The 21,417-nt window shown below is 38.1% G+C and overlaps 1 protein-coding gene across 4 annotated transcripts in view; it reads left to right on the top strand.

Moving 5' to 3' along the window:
* PDS5B (PDS5 cohesin associated factor B) overlaps positions 1 to 21,417 on the top strand; it is a 116,948-nt gene that overhangs the window by 76,828 nt on the left and 18,703 nt on the right. For all 4 annotated transcript variants that reach the window (XM_037376580.1, XM_037376578.1, XM_037376581.1 and 1 more), the window contains exons 23-28: positions 1,301 to 1,437; positions 9,063 to 9,186; positions 15,034 to 15,238; positions 19,748 to 19,862; positions 20,220 to 20,352; positions 21,155 to 21,274. In XM_037376580.1, the coding sequence (XP_037232477.1) occupies positions 1,301 to 1,437; positions 9,063 to 9,186; positions 15,034 to 15,238; positions 19,748 to 19,862; positions 20,220 to 20,352; positions 21,155 to 21,274 (834 nt within the window). The remainder of the gene's footprint in view (positions 1 to 1,300; positions 1,438 to 9,062; positions 9,187 to 15,033; positions 15,239 to 19,747; positions 19,863 to 20,219; positions 20,353 to 21,154; positions 21,275 to 21,417) is intronic.

A 21,417-nucleotide genomic window follows, 5' to 3' on the forward strand; every position in this document is an offset into this window, starting at 1 on the left:
GTTGAAAGCTAGGGCAAGACAATTTCATTTCTGTTTCTGGAAGTCCATTTGCATTTTGAGTTCTCAAGTGACAAACATCCTTCCTCTTGCTGATGTTCTTCTGTGGGTGGAGTAAATGGGCTACAGTGCTAAATAATAAACTCATGTATAGGTGACAATCCTCAACTTAGATATGAAGGAACTGTTGTGATCAGTTTGTTACATGGATCAACTGTATGATGAATTTCAGTTGGTGATGCTGTGAATGTTTATATAAAAGCATTAGAACTGCCTTTCCCCTTAAGGAGAAAATTTCAAGTTACCATGTGCAAAAAGTGTGGGTATTTTTTTTTAATTACTATTTTTTTTTTAAAGCTTTTGGGTTTTGTGTGCTGAACTTCAGGGTTTGCTGTTTAGGTTTGTTTTTCTTGTTTCTCTTTATTCCCCAAGGATGCCTGTGTGATTCAGATGAGCATTTTTGTTTTGCTGTGAGAATACTCCTCTTTGTTCTCTTTATTGTCTCTGCTCTTATATAGAAGGAAAATAAAAGACCAAAGGGATTCAGATACTGAAACAAACTTAATCTCCATATTCATGCTTAATTTTCACTAAAGAAATGTGAAATTATTTGATGTTTCGTGATAGCTACTGGATCCTTCATACTTTTAGAAGCTTGCCTCAAAACACTTGATGTTTCCATTGGCAAAAGACAAATTATCCTGAGAAACAGGGTTGGAGGCTTTTCTTTAAATAGCCATGAAAGAAATATTCTCTTCCAGGACAAGTTATCTTGATACAGCTTGATACTCTTAACAGTCAAAATGTCTATGAAGTGGTTTTTAATTTACATTTCTTTAAATTTAAACTTATATATTACATGTATAGGGAATGTATAGGCATTGTTTAAGCACAGGAATTACAGAAATACAGGAAGATGAAAATGTGTTGTGCTTTTTGATCCAGTAACACTTTCCTACTAAGTATAAATTTTGTCTATTTCACAGTGTTTAATGGACGTAAGCTCAATTAAGATAAAGTTTTCACAGGACAAAATATGTGATTGCTTAGTAGAAGAAACAGTTCAAACTAACTAAATGTTGTATGATTTTTATTTGCTGTAATAAATGCTTGAGACTTTCAGTGGAGAGTTGCTGTCCAGTGTATGTCTACAGTATTTAAATGATGTTTTGCAGCCTTGACAGGCTTATGTTCATAGCAGCAAAAAGCACTTGGGAAAATACTGTTCGATTAAATTAAGGTAAAGATTATTTTTAAAATAAGACTAATATGATTTGACTTGTGCATATCAAAATTTTTTCAGATTCAGGCTATCAAGATGATGGTTCGGTGGCTGCTAGGAATGAAGAACAACCACAGCAAGTCAGGAACTTCTACTCTGAGGTTGCTAACAACAATATTACACAGTGATGGAGATTTAACAGAGCAGGGGAAAATTAGGTATGTAACAGATGGCAACGTTTTGATGTCTGATGATGCAGTGAGGAGAGTTTTAGTCAAAGTAATATTTAAACTATTCTGTTAAACTGCTTAACAATTTCTACATCTTCTTTCATAAGAATTGATGGTAAACTTGGCTAGATTCCTACGCGTCTGCTTAGTCTCAGGTTTTTTAACACTGTATATGTATCTGTATTTTAATGGTTTTATCTTCATTTTATCTCTTTTTTTTCAAAGGGCCATTACTCATATTGCAAGAATAAACTGTGTAACTTCCTCTTCCCCATTGAAAAATAGTTTTAATTTTTTATACAGCCTGCTCTTTCCAATATACTAATTGTTGTGTATGCCACAAGGCAATAGGCAGGCTTTCTAATAATTATAATAAAAAAAAGGCATGTTGCAGTAAGCCAGATGAGAATAGCTAGTACATAAGGCACCTGTGCTTGAAGGCAGATTTTAATCTCTTGAGGCCTCTAAAAATGAAAGGAAGAGGGAAACATGTAAAGAGAATTAAGTCTCAATAATTTGCCTTATAGATGATTGTTAGACAACTTGTTTTTCTGGGTATCTTCTTAATCCTTTGTGGTAGAAGTCACAAGTTGTAAGCCACTATTGGTTGCCAAATATTGAAAATTTATGTCGACAAAAGCCATTAAGGGCATGGATCAGTTGTGCTAGTATGAGTAAAAAGGTTTTAATTTTCAGGTGGAGTGTAATGTTATACAGTGATTATGCAGACAGAACATATGTTGTGTGTGCAAAACTGCAAACCTTAGAATTGTCCAGTATGTTATCTTTGTAGTAGCTCTGTAATCTTTCTTAAAGTTCCTTGTAAATAATTGTTTCATAGTTTTAAATTCTGGAAATTGACCATTCATGATAGTTAGTAGGGGGTTAAGTGGCAACAATTTAGCTTTTCATCATAACTGCTCAAGCATATTGTTGGCTTATCCAGTAGTCTGTGAATAGATCAGCTCTGTAGGTCCTGTGTGTTTGCATGCTTGGAGTGATGATTCCTTACTGTGCACATTTTAAGAAATTTAAATTTCCAACTCTTTGCATTTTGTTTTGTTTTTACTCTAAACTACAAGTAATAATAGAAACTGTATATAATGATGCAGTCAGTTCTCCATTATTAAAGTTAATGGGGGGCTGGGGATTCGTTAATGGGAGGAGAAAGCTGTAATGACATGTGAGGTTGCTCTGTGTTAGACAACCCTTCAACCCCAGATCTTGGAGCTCTGCTTGGGGGTGAATGATGAGCCAACTGAGAGCTTTATGGGTTAGGATTAAAGAGCCCACTGGTATATAGGTGACATTGTAGTGGGTGTCTGCTGTAGGTCCCCTGACCAGGAAGTGGATGAGGCCGCCTATGAACAGCTAGAAACAACTTCATGTTCAGAGGCCTTGGCCTCATGGGGGACTGCAACCAGCCCTACCTGCTGGAGGAGCAACACAGCAGCACATAAACAATCCAGGTGTTTCCTGGACAACATCAGTGACAACCTCCTGACACAAATGTTGGAGGAGAAATGGAGAGGTGCTCTGTTGGACCTCATACTCACCAACAAGGAGGGACTTGTTGGGAGTGTGAAGGTTGAAGGCAACCTTAGCTGTAATGACCGTAAGATGGTGCAATTCGGTATGCAGAGGGCAGAAGGGAAGGCAAAAAGCAATATTCCAGTGCTGGACTTCAGGTGGATGGTCTTGGGCTTCTTCAAGGATCTGCTTAGTGGAGTCCCACTGAATAAGGCCTTGGAGGGAAGAAGGGCCCAAGAAAGCTAGTTAGTTAGTATTCAAATATCATCTCCTCTAAGCTCAAAAGTGGCCAAAGCAGGTCAGGCAAATATTTCAGGAGACCTACATGGATGAGCAAGGACCTCCTGACAAAACTCACACAAAAAAGGAGGGATTGAGAGCACCTTGAGGAGGAGAACATGGGGGTGCTGGTGGATGAAAAGCTGGATATGAGCCAACAATGTGCACTCACAGCCCAGAAAGCCAAACATGTCCTGGACTGTGTAAAAAGAAGCGTGGCCAGCAGGTCGAGGGTGGTGATTCTGCCCCTCTACTCTGCTCTGGTGAGAGCCCACCTGGAGTACTGTGTTCAGCTCTGGAGTCCTCAGCACAGGAAAGACATGGAGCTATTGGAGCAGTCCATAGGAGGGCCATGAAAATGGTCAGAAGGCTGGAACACCTCTGTTATGAGGAAAGACTGAGGGTTGGAGTTCTTCAGCCTGGAGAACAGAAGGCTCCTGGGAGACCTTATTATATCTTTTCAGTAGTCAAAGGGGGCTTACAAGAAAGACAGGGACAGACTTCTGAGCAAGGTCTGCTAGAATAAGACAAGGGGTAATGGTTTTAAACTAAAGGAGAGTAGATTCAGACTAGCTATAAGGAAGAAATTTTTTACATTGAGGGTTGTAAAACACCAGATCAGGTTGCCCAGAGAGGTGGTAGATGCCCCATCTCTGGAAACATTCAGGGACAGGTTGGCTTGCAGCTCTGAGCAACCTGATGTAGTTGAAGATGTCCCTGCTCATTGCAGCGGGGGCGCTGGACTAGATGGCCTTTACAAGGTCCCTTCCAACACAAACCATTCTACGATTCTGTGAGGTGGAAATAGGGAAAAGTGGAAGTAGGGAGAGATTACCTGGCAGGAATACAGGAGCACTCTGAAACACAGGAAGGTCAAAGCCTAGCTGAAATTGAATCTAGTGAGGGATGAGAAAGGCAAGCAGAAGAGATTCTTTAGTAAGTAAGTAACGAGAGGAAGACTAGGGAAAATGTGCACCCAGCGCTGAATGAGGCAGGAGCCCTGGTGACAGGACATGGAAAATGCTGAGGTACTGAATGCTTTTCTTCACCTCAGTCTTTACTAGCAAGACCAGCCTTCAGAAATCCCAGGTGCTGGAGACCAAGTCTGGAGCAAGGAAGACATACTCTTGGGGGAAGATCAGGTTAGACAATACTTAAGCAAACTGGACATGCAGAAGTGTGTGGTCCTTGATGGGCTGCACCCATGAGTGTTGAGGGAGCTGGCAGATGTCACTGTGAGGGCACTCCTGATCATCTTTGAATGACTGTGGTGATTGATAGAGGTGCCTGAAAACTGGAGGAGAGCAGGTGCCTCTCCTAGCTTTAATAAAGGATAGGAAGGAGCACCAAGAGAACTAACTGCAGGCCAGTTGGCCTCACCTCAGTCCCTGAGAAGGTGGTGGAACACCTGGGCTCCCCAGTACAGGAGAGGTGCAAAGCTACTGGAATGAGCCCACCATAGGGCTACAAGGATGCTTAAGGGATTGGAGCATCTGATGGATGAGGGAAGGCTGGGAGAGCTGTGACCCTTCAGCCCAAGGAAGAAAAGGCTCAGTGGGGTTCTCATCAATGTGTATAAATAACTGAATGGAGGGTGCAAAGAAGATGGTGTCAGGCTCTTCTTATTGTTGTGCAGTGACAGGATCAGAGGCAATGGGCACCAACTGAAATGCAGGAGGAACACAAGGAAACACTTTTTCACTGTGAGGGTGACTGAGCACCAACTTAGGTTGTCCAAAGAGGTGGTGGAGTTTCCATCCTTGGAGATACTAAAAAGCCATCTGGACGCTGTCCTAGGCAACCTGCTGTAAGTGATCCTGCTTGAGCAGAGGGGTTTGGCTGGTTGACCTCCAGAGGTTCCTTGCAGTTGTTACTATTCTGTGATTCCCAGAGCTGGATTTTGGGAAGGCTCTAAGCTGCAAGGAGGGCACGTCTCCATTGTTTCTGTTTGGCATCAGCAGTATAGCTTACACAAAACGCACAGAGTAGCTGCTCAGAGACAAATTTTGTCTTTAAGCAGCAAAGGTATTTATTTCGTGCAACGTTGGGGAGCTAGCCGATTTGCACCGGACAAACTAGCTCTGAAGTTTTCAGTGAAAAGTTAGGTAATTTATACAGTTTTCCTGAGAGGTTACACATTTTTACATACATACTCATTTGATTTTGACACCTAATCATTCCATTCACAATAGATGGGATCTAGGTGGAGTGGACCTTTCAATTTTCGTTGTTCAGCGATTTCCTGACTTGATGGTCTCCATATCTCCTTCAGGTGTCCACCTTATCTTTTCTAATTATTCAGAGTACGTTCCTTTCTCAACACAGAGCATCACCCAGAGCATTGTACCAAACTCATCCCAACTAATCTTTTTTTTTTTTTTTTTTTGTAAGACCTTGTTCTGTTTCACTGCCTATGCTAAGTACTCTCAAAACCTGAAGCTGAGGAGATGCTGTTCCAGGCGCATTAGTTCTGCATTGAGCTTGCCGATATCTTGCTGACACTTCCTGACCTTTACTTTTCACCCTTTGAGAACACGATGAGGATATCTTCTTTTTGGAGATGCTTACAGTGTCCATGCTGTGCAACTCTGATATTGCTCCCTCCAAATTAGAGTAAACTTTGGAAAATAAAATTGTCTGTTCAGTACAGAACATAATCTTCTAAAATGTACTTAATCTGATGTCATTTATGTAGAGTCAGTTTTTGTGTTTGTGGCCTGCATTTGTCTTTTGAACAATGCGTAATTCACTAAAGATGATTGAACTGGAAGTGGCAGGTTCAGGAGACATTTGACTTCATGTAGGCTATTAGCCATGTTGTAATCATCTTGGTGTTACTGGACTCATCAGATTACTCTGTCCCCATGCCTCTTTAAAACTACACAGCTGTACTTTTCATTGGCAGTGTAAAGGCATGAGATTATTATTTATTTATTTATTTAAAATTTCAAAGCATGGCTCAGCCCAGAGTGTCAGGTGAAGGCAAGGTTACAAATAAACAATCCCTACTCTTGTTCATCCTTCTCACTTTGAAGTAGTAGGATTGATGACTTCATTGAATTGCTTTTGAGACAACTGATTGCTTTGAGATGTTAGCATATGTAGGTTAAAGTCAGCAGTGTTGCCTTTTTTTTTTTTTTTTTTTTAAATATTGAATCTTGTCGATAAACTGTATCTCAGCTGTCCTTTCCAGGTTTGTATTTTTGGTTTTCAAAGTCATAAACAGTCCTACAAATTTAAAATTCAAGTTTATACTGATTTTCTGTTTGTGGTTAGGTAAAACAGCTAAGTTGAATCTTGCATATCTTTGTAGTAGGATTTTAATTTTAAACTATGCTAAGCATAAAATAAGGTGTATTTCAATATCAGAGGACACTAGCTGTTGCTGAAAGTATTGATATTAGATACGAACCTGTTTTTTTCCGAAATGCTATCCACATTTTCCTTGAACTGAAGCCTACCAAGAGAAAAATAACTAAAACTTTGGAGCTTAAAACTTTATAGTTCTGTGCTGTAGATATTATGCTACACCATCTGTATGCAGCATTTTCAGAGGTTGTATTCAAAAGTCACTTTTTCTTCCATGGAACGTGGAAAATGCTTAGAAAAATGGACCTGGCATTTGTCCTCTGGAGTAGAACTAAAAATGTTAACTGCTAGTTTGTAAAGTGAAAGAAGATGCTAATGCACTGGATGTGTTTTCAAGATGCATTTATTTGGATTGTCTTTGTGCAGCCAACCACTTTAATTAAGACTGTGTTTTGCACTTGATAACATCTTTCCATGTGATTGCACTTTTGTTCTCGTTTCAAACATCTGGGCTTCAGCAGTAGTAACAGCACTCCAGAGAACAAATATCCAGTTCCATCTTGTATCTCTTAGAAAGGTCCTGATAGGACAAGGTCATCCTTGGCACTAATTTTCAAAATTATTAGAAGTAATCAGACAGCAATTATATCATATAGAAGCTTTTATTTCAGCCTTAATAATTGTGTGTTTTGGGATAATGCGGCTCAGAAGGCTTTTGGCTATAACAGTTTGATCAAAAATAAATCCTCAATTAAAAGTGTCTTCTAATAAGACAGGAATAAGACAGATCTGACTTTCATCTTCAGCTGTAAGAGTAATATACACAACTGTCACTGTCCTTTTCTTCCTTCCCACAGCATGCACACATGCTTGTGGGTATTTCTGTGACACGTATCCTCTGTTAAGTTTTGACCTTTTGTGTGAAATATCTTTGATTCAGTTTTCAGAATTAAATTTTATCACTACCAAGTCTGGGGAAGATTGAAAGGTCTTAGTTTTATCCTTCCCTTTGGCTCAATCACTGTGTTCTTGTAAGTCATTATTGCTCAATTGTCACTGAAGTGCAAAAATTGAATCTTCATTGGGTTCACTTATCACAGTAGAATGCAATTTAAAGTTAAATTTATCATTTTAAGAACTAGATGTTACCATGTTAATCTTCATGCCTTGCTTGAAAGTTAGTGCAGCTTTTGTCCTGTCCTTCGGTTGCTTGTGATCTGTTTGGGTATTCTTGAAATACTGTGGTTTCCATAAAATACTGAAGTGTGTATAAAGCCTAGTTAGATAAATTCTAAGGTTTAAGCTCCTCAGTAGGTATTTTTATCATGCACTTTGTGTTTAATAATGTTTTTTAATCTCATTCTTTAAATGCTTTATACAGTTTTCATGATCATGAGTTTAAGACTAGAGTGTTTGCTCTTCCTAAGCATAAAGAGCAAATAATTAAGAATTTAAACAATATTTGTCCTACTTACATGAATCATTTTTTCTAAATAAGAGAACAACTTGATTCCTGCTCCAGGTTATCAAAGGAAAAAGCTGTGCTCACTATTTCCAAATAGAATTCATCAGTGTTTTAAGTGAGAGTTGCATAAAACATCTTAATTCTTTTGTGCTTGGTCTGAAGAAAGGCAGAAGTAATATACTCAGAATTTTTTTTTTTAAGAACAGTATAAGCTCAACTGAGTTTATTAATGCACACATTAAGTGGATATCAGTTTGCAAAGATCATGTGAAGATGCTTTTGATATTCTGATACTTTTTTGATATTTTGATACCTTTGTAAATATGGTTGTAGGTTGTAGAAAAACCTGTTCATCTTTTGGTATGAAAATTAGCAAATGGTTGGAGTGTTTGCTAGGTGGGAGTGCAATGTGGGTTTGCAAGTAAAGTAACAATACTTTCAGCATGTTGAAAATTTTTTCATTTGTTAAATCCTTTTTGCTGTTGTCTTAAAAATACAGTTCACTTAGTCACCTATTATAGATCTAATTAATCTTAGTTTATTTTGACTTGCAGCATGGATTTTGAGCTATCCTTGCTAGTAGTTTGGCAAGTTTGGGGACTAGAAATGTGCTGCCTCTTTGGCAGGAGCCTCCTGCTGAAGGAAATTCAGCATGCTGAACAGAAGTATTTTACAGGCTAAGTGAGGTCTCTGAGGGTCTGTGTGGGCTGTGCTAGTCCAGTGCATGTCTAAAACTGTTTCACATCCCTGTGGAACATTTAGGAAGTTTCAAGGAATATTTTCATTGCTATGATGGCACAAGGTAATAGGTATGTGGTAATAGGCTGCAAAACATAGTGCCATGGAAACTACTTTTGGTTTAAAGTTACTTCTGCCGTTGATTTGGCGGAGTGGGGGCAGCTAAGTCCATAGAAACTCTTCCTTCTTTTTAAAGTACCTGTTTTTTAGCAGTGCAAACTTACTGGGATTTAATTAAGTAATTACATAACTTTACTAATTAACCGTCATAATTCATGTGTTTGTTTTTCAGTAAACCTGATATGTCTCGGTTGAGGCTGGCTGCAGGGAATGCTATTGTGAAGTTGGCACAAGAACCATGTTACCATGAAATCATCACCTTAGAACAGTACCAGCTGTGTGCACTAGCCATAAATGTAAGGAAATTAGGTGGGACTTGTGGGTTATCAGCAAATGTATGAGTATATGTGTTGTTTGTTCTCTATGTTGTATATACTGTTGTTAATCTGATTTTATACAAAATGTTCAGCCTTGGCATGAATTTATTTTCCCACTACATGATCCTGAAAACTGATTTTGGGTGAGAATTAAATCTATAGGACTGGTCTGCCCTGTGGGGGAATCCTAATGTAGATAAATGTTAGAATATTGATAAACCAAGGAATTCAGTATTGATTTCAAGTAATACCCCAGCTGCATTATGACATTATTACATCATTAGAAGTTAATATGAGATGTAGTAAAGTATGTTGGACTGTGGTGACAACAGTGGCCTTCATTTCTTGATACTTGGGTAGAATTTATTTGGAACGCAGAAGTCTGCAAAGGTAGTTGGTATCCTTTAAATATTAGAAGAGATAGGGAGAGGTTTCTCAGTAGATGTTGGAGTTTTCATCCTTAATTTCTGCCTGTGAGCCCATTGTAGCAAAAGGGAAACAACTTCAAGATTGTAAGTAGAAATACAGGTATTCTCTGTGTTCCTGTCTTGTAGATTTAACAAATAGCACAGAAATTGATTCACACCCCAAGAGTAAAGCAGTCGTGGAGGGACTCATGTTGGTGTTACTTGTGCAATTGCTGGTATTCTCCTGACTTTAAAAAAAGTCAAGAAATCCTCCAGAAGGAATCCCTTCCACAAGATACCTTCACGAACAAGAACATTCCATTCTAGACCTTAATTCCTGTGACTGGCTAAAGCTTTAAAAGCTGTAACCCATTTTAAATGTCAGAAGATTTGAAATTGGCATTTAATATTAGAAAATACGAAGTATAGCTCCTGTATAGATATTGCTTACTTTCATATAGAGTATCTTTTAAAGTTCTTAAGTTGTTTGGAGTTGGGTGGTTAGGCTAGAAAAATTGTTCATATACCAGAGTAAGACAGTCTGTATTAGGCTTGTATATTGGTTTGTCAAATGTTTATGTGGATTTTAAGCTTCTGTGTGCCTATGGAAAGGAGCCATTTCTCAGTTCCCAAATGCTATGAAATACAAGAGAAATGGAACAAAACTTAAGCAGATGAAATCTAACAAAAATACAGGAGAAATTCAGTGGTAATAACTGAAGGTCTTTATACCCAAAGCAAGGACTAATGCTTTTCAGTCTTCCTATTCCAAAACCTAATAGAAATGTTAGCCTTGTGTCAAAAAAAATTTTTTACATGTTTTTACATTTTGACAGTTTTTCACAATTCAGGACAACATTAGTAGAGAAGAAAAGAGCTGCTTACTGTAATGACAAATAAGATCTGTCTCTGATCTGGAGAGGATACTTTAGCTGAATACCATTTTACCAGAGTAACCTTGCCAATATAGTATTTGCATGACCTGTTTTCTTCTGGTCCCAGTGATCAAAATCTGTTCATTTCTTCAGTCATTTCCCTCCTGTAGCAATTTTTTGTTTGTTGCAAATGTTAACCTTGCTGTTCTCCTCTACCAGAATTTTTGTTTTGGCTTGCTCTTTAGTATGTTAGGTGCAAGCTCCTTGCCCTCCATTTCATCACTGTCTCTCACTTTGTTTTCACTTTTTATTTTCCAGCAATACCAGTCTTGATTGTGGATGTTGATAACAGATGCTACCTTTGGGTCTAATTCTTAGCTATCCTCAATTTTTGAAAGGGTACTTTAACAGATTAAATTTAAATTTGAAGAACATAATAGGAACATCAACATTTATAAACAAGTTAGTACCACATTTTACTATAGAATCATAGAATAGTTTGGGTCTCAAGGGACCCCTAAAGATCGCCTCATTCCAACCCCCCTGCCATGGGCAGGGACACCTCCCACCAGACCAGGCTGCTCAAAGCCCCGTCCAGCCTGGCCTTGAACACCTCCAGGGATGGGGCAGCCACAGCTGCTCTGGGCAACCTGTGCCAGTGCCTCACCCCCCTCACTGTAAAAAAGCTCTCCCTTATGTCCAATCTAAACCTTCCCGCTTTTGGTTTAAAACTGATGTCCCTTGTCCTGGCACTACAGGCCCTGGTAACAAGTCTCTCTCAGTCTTTCTTACAAGCCCCCTTCGTGTATCGACAGGCCTCAATAAGGTCTCCCTGGAGCCTTCTCCAGGCTGAACCACGCCAACTCTCCCAGCGTTTCCTCACAGGAGAGGTGTTCCAACCCCTGGCTGCTTTTTGCGGCCCTCTCCTCTGGACCCGCTCCAGCAGCTCCGTGTCTGTCTTGTAATGGGGACCCCAGAGCTGGACGCGGGACCGCAGGTGGGGTCTCACCAGAGCAGAGGGGCAAAGTCACCCTCCTTGACCTGCTGGCCACGCTGCTTTTGGTGCATCCACGGATGCAGTTGGCTTTCTGGGCTGCAGGCCCAAATTGCTGGTTCACGTCCAATTCTTCGTCCACCGGTGGCCCCGAGTCCTCCTCTGCAGGGCTGCTCTCAATCCCTTCACCCCCCAGTCTGTACTGGTGGTGGGGATGGCCCCAAGTCAGGTGCGGGACCTTGCGCTTGGCCTTGCTGAGCTCATGAGGTTCACATGGACCCACTCCTCAAGCCTGGCCATTAGTACTCTGCGTCATTAGCAGGGAGACTGAACAGTACGTCTCCCAGTATTGACCCCTGAGGGACAACATTTGTGGCTGATCTACATTTGGACATTGAGTTTTTGACCACAACTCTTTGGAAATGGCTATCTAACCAATTCCTTATACATCAGGTAGTCTATGAAACATTTATCTTGCACAATTTAGAGACAAGAATGTTGTGTGAAACAACATTCAAAGGCCTCACAGAACCCCTGGTGGAGTGACATCGGTTGCTTTTCCCATATCCACCTACATAGTCACTCCACTGTAAAAGGCTACTAGATCCGTCAGGCATGAGTTGTCCTTTGTGAAGCCATGCTGGCTGCCTCCCTGTGGATACCCATATGCCTTGACATAGCTTCCAGTGGAATCTGTTCCACTGTAGTATTGCTTCTGTCATTTTTTTTCTCCTCATTTATTGATATTTCTTTGCCTTTTTTGACTGTCTTACTTGTTTACTATAACATAGGTTGTAAGCTCTGTCAGGACAGGAATTCTGCCTGTACTTTTCACTGCAGCTTCTAATGGATTTTGAATACTTAATAACTTTGCTAGATCTTGAGGTCTTTTGCAGTTTCCTTTCTGCCAGGCTTGAGTTCGGATCCTCAGATGCAGGGTAACTAACGGTTTCGGTCATTTTTGGACTTAAAAGTGGTAGTATATTAATCTCCAGTGGAAACAATCTGTGTATTTTTCTGAGATATTTGCTCGTGTGTGTATGCATACATATATGTGTACGCTTAGAAACTTCAGTATTAGAATCCATTTATTGATGGTAGACACTGATTGTTCTAAAAGTGTATTAATTTTTAACACTCTCGAGTCTAGCCACAAATTAGAACATCCAAGTGATGTCAGGGCCAACTCCTGTAATTTAATTTACAGCAAATTTGCTTTAAATGGAAAGATCAGGAAGCAGATTAAACAAAAGGAAAAGCTTAATTTTTAAGGCCTGTAATGGTTGCTCAGGTTCTGCTATGGCTCCGTGCTGGCTATGTTTATTTTTTTTCTCTGAGACTGCCATTTTGTAGTGTAGAGTGGTTAAAGCACAGAATACCTAAGTGTGGTTGCTAATTGCTGTATTAAGGTTGCACTGGTAAACAGAGACAGCGTGATGATTAAATGCATGTAGTTTTAGTCATTTGTATGACATTGTATTCACGTCTGTGTTTGGCCAAACCTGTAAGCTCAGTAGCAGTTAAGTTCTTTGATCTGCAGAACAAATTTTGATGGCAGGACATCTTCATATTGAAATGAAGTAGAAAATAATTGAGTATGGTGTTAAGTGTTTCAGTGCTTAACAGCTTTTAAGACTAGATTTAAGATCTAATAATCTTTGCTGTTAGAAATGCAATTTTAATTGTGTTTAGAATGAATAGTCTTCTAAAAGAATAAATGTTTTAGATCACACAAGTTTCATTAGTTAAAAAGAATAAATCCCAAAGCTTTCGGTTGCTTTTGTCAACTCTGAGGGTGTTTTAATTGTTTAAATAAGTCTTTGTCCGTTCTCAAGAATCAAGAGCTGTGTCTGAGGGGTACCTGCAGCTTTGCAAATATATAAATAAATATATTTTTTAAATACTTGTAAATTATGAACTTCTGAATTAGCATTAAGTTCAGAGAATTAGCTATGTAAAGTTGGGCTGATGTTTGGGTTTTATTTGTATGCTATAAAAAAATACAGAACTTGGTTGAATTTGGTCCCCCTTCTCAGTGAACTACTGTCGCTGAGCTGAATTTAAGGTTATTGGCAATATTAAAAGATAAAGAAATAACAATCATTCCAATTTGTGCCACAAACACTGTCAGTAGCAATGAACCATACCTTCCTTTGTCCTCTGAGCCAAGGAGGGTATGTTTCGTTATCAATATACCAACTAGGCAGAGGTCTCTTCTAAGATTTCCAAAGGCTTTAGACTTTTTGTCAGGTGATGTTACTGAGCAGCGGAAGGGGGCTATATCTTAGCCTTCTGCTGGGGGCTGGAGAAAGAGGCAATGGATCCTCGAGTATGTCTCATGGTTTGGTTATGGGGTCTTGGGTTGCTTAAGCTATGACTACAGCAGGCACTTCAGGGAATCAGTCCATAGGGGAAGGCTGTGGCTTGAAGCACAGAAGGAACAGTGGGGCCTTGTGAATTTCTTCTGGATTTAATTTTTGGGTGGGAGGAGAAGGAGGCTTGTTTTGTCTTTTTGATGCCCTTTGTGAGTTGAGCAGTCAGTGGTACCAGTGGCTAGGCCTTGTGCTTCCTGGTGGCTGGTCGCTGGAAACTCTCTCCAATTCTTTCTGCTTTCAGAACTGTCATTTGACTAAAATACATATTTGTTCAAGTTTAATGTTTTTTCTTCATAATTTGAGAAAACAGATCTTTCCTCTTGACCATTTTTTGTCAGGTTAAATATGCCAAGCTGTTTTGGTGGCCTTGTTTGCCTTATGCTTTTATGTATGCTTTCTTCTGTTTTCTGCACCTGCTTGTTAACCTTCCTTGGCCTGTGTTACTGAATGGTTTGTGATATATTGAACGGTGTCTTAAAGTGTGTAGGTTGTTTTCATACAGAGAATTTTAAAGTTCATATCTTTTCTGTAAATACATTGCTTAATAAATTGTAGAAGTACATTTGCTGCCTTCATATCATTTTACTTTGTGTCACGTGGCAACTATTAGACATGGGTTATTCTCTTTTGTGGTCATTTGTAGTTCATAGGTTTGCACAGCATAATGGAAATCACTCTCTTCAGTGTTTGACCTGATCTTATCTGGTAATTCTGCTGAATTTTATTCAGTTTCTAATACTAATGGTTTGATGAAAATTTGTGGAATTGCAGTATTAAAATCAACACAGTGGTTACTGGTGGTTAAACACTGTTTTGGTGCAGATCTTTGGCTCCACAAAGCAAGTGGTCCTATCGTAAACAATTCAGTTAACTCCAATATTGTGCTAAATTAGGCCTTGGGTCCTAAGTATGATATCTTCCTATACAGTTTCTGAACCGTAACTCTTCTAATCTTAAGGGAAGCTTCAACTGAATAATTTAATTTAATTGCTTTGAATTGGCATTAATAAACGTTCATACGATTCCTATGTTTCTGTGGCTTCAAGGTCTGAAATTGATTTTGGCATATTTACCCAGGCTTCCATGTTTTATTTCAGTCTATATTACTTTTAGAAAAGTTTATTGTTACCTTTTTGGTTTTGCCTTTTTTTTTTCTTTTTCTTTTTTTTTAATAGGATGAATGTTACCAAGTGAGACAGATATTTGCTCAGAAACTTCACAAAGGCCTTTCTAGACTACGGCTGCCACTAGAATATATGGCTATTTGTGCACTGTGTGCAAAAGATCCCGTGAAAGAGAGAAGAGCTCATGCTAGGCAGTGCCTTGTGAAGAACATAAATGTCAGAAGGGAGTATCTGAAGCAACATGCAGCAGTTAGTGGTAAGAGAATAGAAGTTGCTTTTTGGTACAAGTGCTATAGTTCAAATGTGAATGTGAGTAGACTGAAAATACTGATGGTTTTCTGTTTTCATACATAGAATGGCTGTACATTTCACTTAGAGGTACTTAATGAAAACTGAAAATAGTCCAGATTTTCTTCTGAGTTTTTTTTAACAGGCATTTCTGAGATGTTGCAATTTTGTTAAAAGCTGTGCAAATGCTTATGCCTAAGTGTATTGGAAGCAAAGTAGTTTTTCAAGGCAGTTATGTGTACTGTTTGAACTTGCTGGTTAATTATATTGTAAATGAAGTGACAATGTTTTATTTTACTTCAGTAACTAATAATTTGCGACCTTAATGACATAAATGCAGTACTAAATTGTCTTGCGCTGCTATATCAAGTAGCTTCTTATCTTGTCTTATGCTGGCAAGGGCTGTATTTGTAGGCAGTTCAGGCTGAGTTTATGTAATTCTTTCTTCCCAGTGCCAGCAGTCTGATCGTGGGAATGCTTTGTAAGTTATTAGGGACTGATGTTAGCTATTTTTCTTTTAAAAAATCGCCCCTTTTCCCTTTTTACTTAAAGCTACACACATACAGTATGACAACACTGGTATATAGTCATAGGAAAAAGTAGACCTTTATGAAGAGCTATGACCATTTTGTGTAAGAGGTTTTGAAAGTTTATTTCTTTGGAAGAGCACTGATAGTTTGGTCTTTGTGAAATGAAGGGGATTTTTTCATCTCACCTTAGGATAGACTAAACCTGTTCTCTGAATCTGATCTCACAACTGCTGTCAGATAACTGGTTTCCTTTTGCATTTGTATTGGCCATGTCCATCTATGTGTGTCTTACTCCCCTTAGACTTTGATCAGAGAATAAGCCTGTGGAGAAATCCTTTTGCATATTGTTCATTAGACTTGAAAAAGGAAAAAGAGCAGTGCTTTTCTCCCTCCTTGATAACATGTAAAAAAGAAAAATCCAGTTGAGCAAATGCCTTTAAGTCATCGTCAGACTATTCCTCTTGAAAACTCTTTTTAGTTATGTAGAAGTATAAGAATTCTCATATGACTAAAAGTAATTGCTAATTTCCTAACTGTATTAAGAGAGATGCTGCAAAGTTACTGTGAAAAATCTGTAGAAGAAATGGAAGAGGAGCCTGGGTGTGTGTGATTGTTTTTATCCACTGGGACTTCAAAGTGTGCAAGACAATTTCTCTTTCTTGCTTGAAAGACTTGAGTGATGCCATTGATTTGATAGGTACTATCATCTGTGAGGCATCTGGATTAAATATAGATTGCAAGATTTTTTGAGGACTGCAATGTTAACTTTGTGACATTCAGATTTACTAATCTGAGATTGTAACAAATACAATGTCTTGGTCTGTTAGCATCTTTAAAAAAAAAATATTATTGCAGTAGTACAGCTGAAGCACAGTTATGGTAAAATCATATTATTTAAATGTGTATGTCTCTCCCTCTGTCATTCTCCCTACTGGCCATGCAGTAGCTCAGGGTAGTAATGATGGTAGTAGTACCACCTGTGCAAAGCTTCTGCAAAAAAAAATAAAGCTGAGTATCTGCATCTTTGGTTAATGCAGCTACTTTTATGAATCTTTCAAAAATACAATTTTCTGGTGTTTTTTCTTGAAAACTTGGTACAGGTGAGGAGAATATCTTTCAGATATTTTGGGGGATTTCAACGTTTGTTGGAAAGATGGTAAACTTTTGTATACCTTGCCTGAGGAAAACTTCCTAAGGACTAGTACCAGACAGTAAAATGCCTCTTTCCTCTACACTGACCTTTTAACAAGCTGGCAGGACTTACTGTCATGCCTTTTAAATTCTCTAAATGTTACTCATTGTAGAAACTACTCAAGAAGTAACTTTGTTTATCTGTTACTAGTTTCATCTGGGTAAAGACATGTCTTGCATAGGAATCCTTGTTCTCTAAGGCTGGGCTTTTACTTGCAAGTCAGTAAGTGGAAAAATTACAAGAATAAAGATTAATTTATTTTTAACAAGTCTCTTTCTGAAAGTTTCTTTCCTAAATGCTCTTAAAGGCCTGCCATGAGGGGTTTTGGCACACTGTAGTTTTAAGTGCTAGTGGTCTACTGGTTTATATCCATAGAGCCACCCCGCCATTCAGGTTGTGTCTGTCCTCATTAAAAATGAGGAAAGAATGTGTAAATACTTTTTCTTTCTTCCCTTTTTTTTTTTTTTTTTTTTTTTTTTTTGGTGGTCATGACAGAGCTTAAATATGTTTCAATATTTGTCCTTTTCCTGTTTTGTTTGGATCTGGTTCACTTTGTTTTCCAGACCCAGCTGGAAGATTACTACTATAGGTATATTAGAAATTGTACAAGGCAGAAATTTAATGAAGAGTTCATGAGCTCTTGGTGAGCATTCTATTGAAGTTGCTAATTAATACAAATAATAGCAGGTTGGTTTGCCTGGGACATGTTTAAGGCAAACCAATTTTGCTAATGTTCTGAAATCATAATTATGTTCTTTTTCTTCCCTGCCACATCTTTTTGTTGTTGGTTTTGGGGTTTTTTTTGTTTGTGTTTTTTAGTTACACAAACAAGTACTGGCTAAAGTGCAGGACAGTGCTTGAATTAGTGAAGGATGTTTTTAAAGTTTAGTGGAATGTCAATTAAAACATTTAAAAATGCTTTGCAAAGTACACTGGATTTGAATTACATAAATATAGCTTGAAATAGAAAGAAACTGGGTGATTTTATTCTTTCACTTTGATGGCTTACAGTCTGTGTAGTAACTAGATACTACTATTAATAATTACATCAACTGCAATGGCTGTCTAAGAGTGTATCCTTGGAACTTGACAGCACTATCTTCTGTGAGCCTTTATTAATTTTGAATGCTTTTCTTGCTATTATGAATGAATCCAAGTATTTTATGTAGTCTGTGCGTTATCCGCATTTACGCAGACTTTTAAGAATGGGAAAGAGACAGACTTGACTTATGCATGGCAATTTAGTTAGTCTTGTGAAATCTACAATAATGACATAACTATTGTGTGCATAAAATAAATTACCAAGCACATCTCATTTGACCACATGTATTACAGATAAAAATGTCAGTATTCTAAAATATTTTTAAATCGTTTTCAAATTTTACTTATATATAGGAATTTACAGATGTTGATGACTTATTCGTAAGCTAATATGGGATAGTTAAAAGCTTACTGAAAGAAAATTTTCCAGACTTGGTCATGTCTTTCATGACCACTGACTAGTTGAAAATTACTTTTTTTTTAATCCCCCTCCCCCCAACCACAGAACCGGGAATTTCCATCCTTTCTTCATATGCACATTCAAGTGTTTATCCATAGACATGTTAATACTGTGCCTTTGCATTTGCCACTCAAGATCAGGTGTGTGTACCATAGTAATATGCACACAACACCAGCGTGCCTTCCTTGCCTATCCTGCCTGTTGCACATGGTACACGTTTAATAACTGAACTGTGCTGTGCATCTTCCAGCTCCTCTCAGTCACTAGACTAGAGAAAGCAGTGTGGATGTTTTCTGCAAAATGCTTTTTGACTTTAGGTGTACGACTTGTCTTTTTGTTTGTCCTTGCCCTGTGGGGTATAACCTCTTTTTTTCATTCTGATTTTCATCATCAGACTTCGAGACGCTGAAGTGCACTCTGCATAGTGTTGGTTAGCTCAGGAATTTGTTACCTTATGGAATGTGTGTTTTGCAATCATAACTCTGGGAGGGCCTTTGGCAACAAGTGTTACTTTTTGAATCTGTTAGGAAAATGGGCCATCTGACTGTGGTGATGTAGGAAAGACTTTCTCCTGCAGTCTGTGTTTAAGACTACTTGCAGGTCTCGGAGGATGCTAGAAAAAGTTTTGAATGCTTTGTCACGGTTCAGTTGTGCTGCTTTGTTCAAGTGGGATTGAACTTTTCAGACTCAGTCCACTACTACTTTGTTACAGCCTTCATGTTACCTCCTGTCCCTTCTTTAAACAGACAAGGTAGGCTGTGGGTTTGGAGAATGTGGCCATTTGACTGCAAAGACCCTGCAAAGGGCGTTCCTTTCTGTTCTGCTGACCTCAAGTCTGTACACAGCTATGTCCAAAGAAGGAATAGTAGCTTATCCTGCAGTTGTGCTCTTCCACCTCTTGCAGTTAATATGGATTTTGTGATCAATTCTCACTGCTGTTTTTCAGACTGTTTCAGAATGCAGGCTTTGAACTGAAGAAAGGATTGGGAGTAGGGGGTGACTGTAGCTGTATTCTCAAGGTAGCTAGAAAATAGATAGCCTTGTGAGAGGGATACTTAAAAATCTCAATTTTTGCATGCATGAAGCATGGCATATCAACCATCAGATGCAACATCATAAAGAAATGATAGGCCCACATGTGCCTGTACTTTTATCTTAGTGTATGCTGACCTTGAATTTTGTTCTTTCCTTTGTAGAAGAAAAGCCTGTTTCTTAGTATGTAGTCTTTTGATGCATCTTTCTTCTGCTTTTCAGAGAAACTGTTGTCACTTCTACCAGAGTATGTTGTTCCTTATACTATCCATCTTCTAGCTCATGACCCAGATTATGTCAAAGTCCAGGACATTGAACAACTGAAGGACATTAAAGAGTAAGGCTACTTTTAACAGTGTTATTTCTAGAATTAAAAAAATCTCTTTATTCTAAGTGAAATTTTAATTCATTGTGGTACCCTGATACACTGTCCAGTGCACATAACAATGGCAGTTATTTCTGTAAAATATTGTGAGAAATAGTGTATGTATGCTTTTTTAGTGCTCTGTGATATCTTACAGAGGAAACTTCACTTTCGGGCTCCTCCTACCTTCATTTCTTTTTTCCAAAGGAATTAGTTTCCCAGACTTAGACTGGTTCAAATTCATAATAGTAGTAAAACCTAGAAGTTAACCACTTTATCAAATGTGCTTTTAAAATTTTATTCATGGGTACTACTGCATTTCTCCTTCAGGTGCCTCTGGTTCATACTGGAAATATTGATGGCTAAAAATGAAAACAACAGCCATGCATTTATCAGAAAAATGGTAGAAAATATCAAACAGACTAAGGATGCTCAAGGACCAGATGATCCAAAAATGAATGAAGTAGGTGCTGCTTTTTGATTGGAAATCTCATTTAATTCTGGCTTGCTTCTGGAAATGAGTTGCGTTTTGTTTACACATAAACTTGAAAATGTCTTTCAATAGAATTGTGTGTGGGAAATGATACTTCATATACTGCCATAATGATATTTTGTTTAGATGACAATTATTTTCCTATGCTTCACTAGATCTTGGACGTTTGCAAGGGATTTGTAATAGTTTGAAGTCCTTCTGTTTCTGTCTCAGTAAGACTATTAAATCCTAATTTGAAATATATGTAAACTATACATTTTACTGTTTAAATCATCCACTGAAGTGCTTTGTAATATTTAATTTTAAAAGTGCAAGAATAAGCTTATTATAGGAAGAAAAATACATGCATTAGATGTTTCCAGTGTGTATTGTGTAGTGAATGTATCAAACCCTGATCTTTTTTTTGAGTTTTTTTTGCATCATATAATGTGCAGATTTGTCACTTTTCTGCTTTTCCCACAGAGGTGAATTATTATTTTTTTTAATAAGCTTTGTCTTTGAAACCATGGCACATACTGTTCTGAAGCGTAGAAAGATCATGTTAGCTAGCTCTCTTCAACTGCTGGGCCTACAGTGCTTTTGTCTTTTGCTCCTATGTTTTATTATCCCACAGTACACTGTTTAAGATGCAGGCTAATGTTAAATGTTTAAGGTGATTGCTTTTAAACTGTGTGTTCTCATAGTTCTGTGCTCAAAAGATACTGTCTTTTCTAAATATTTGCAATGAACTTCTAAACTTATTTGTTTTGTTTTTAAATTCTATTACTTACAGAAACTGTACACGGTCTGTGATGTAGCTATGAATATCATTATGTCAAAGAGTACAACATACAGTTTGGAATCCCCTAAAGACCCTGTGCTTCCAGCCAGATATTTTACTCAACCTGACAAGGTATACTTGACGTTTAATTTTTCCCTGAGATAAGTCTGTTCAGATCTTTCTTAGTTGTAATTCAGGGGTTCTTTTAATTGTTTTTGTAATTTCAGACTTCTCCCTATTACAGTGTAGTTGAAAATTTATGTGTGTATATGTTT

The sequence above is a fragment of the Falco rusticolus genome, chromosome 2 (genome assembly GCF_015220075.1).
Source record: "Falco rusticolus isolate bFalRus1 chromosome 2, bFalRus1.pri, whole genome shotgun sequence".
In the NCBI taxonomy this organism is placed as follows: Eukaryota; Metazoa; Chordata; class Aves; order Falconiformes; family Falconidae; genus Falco; species Falco rusticolus.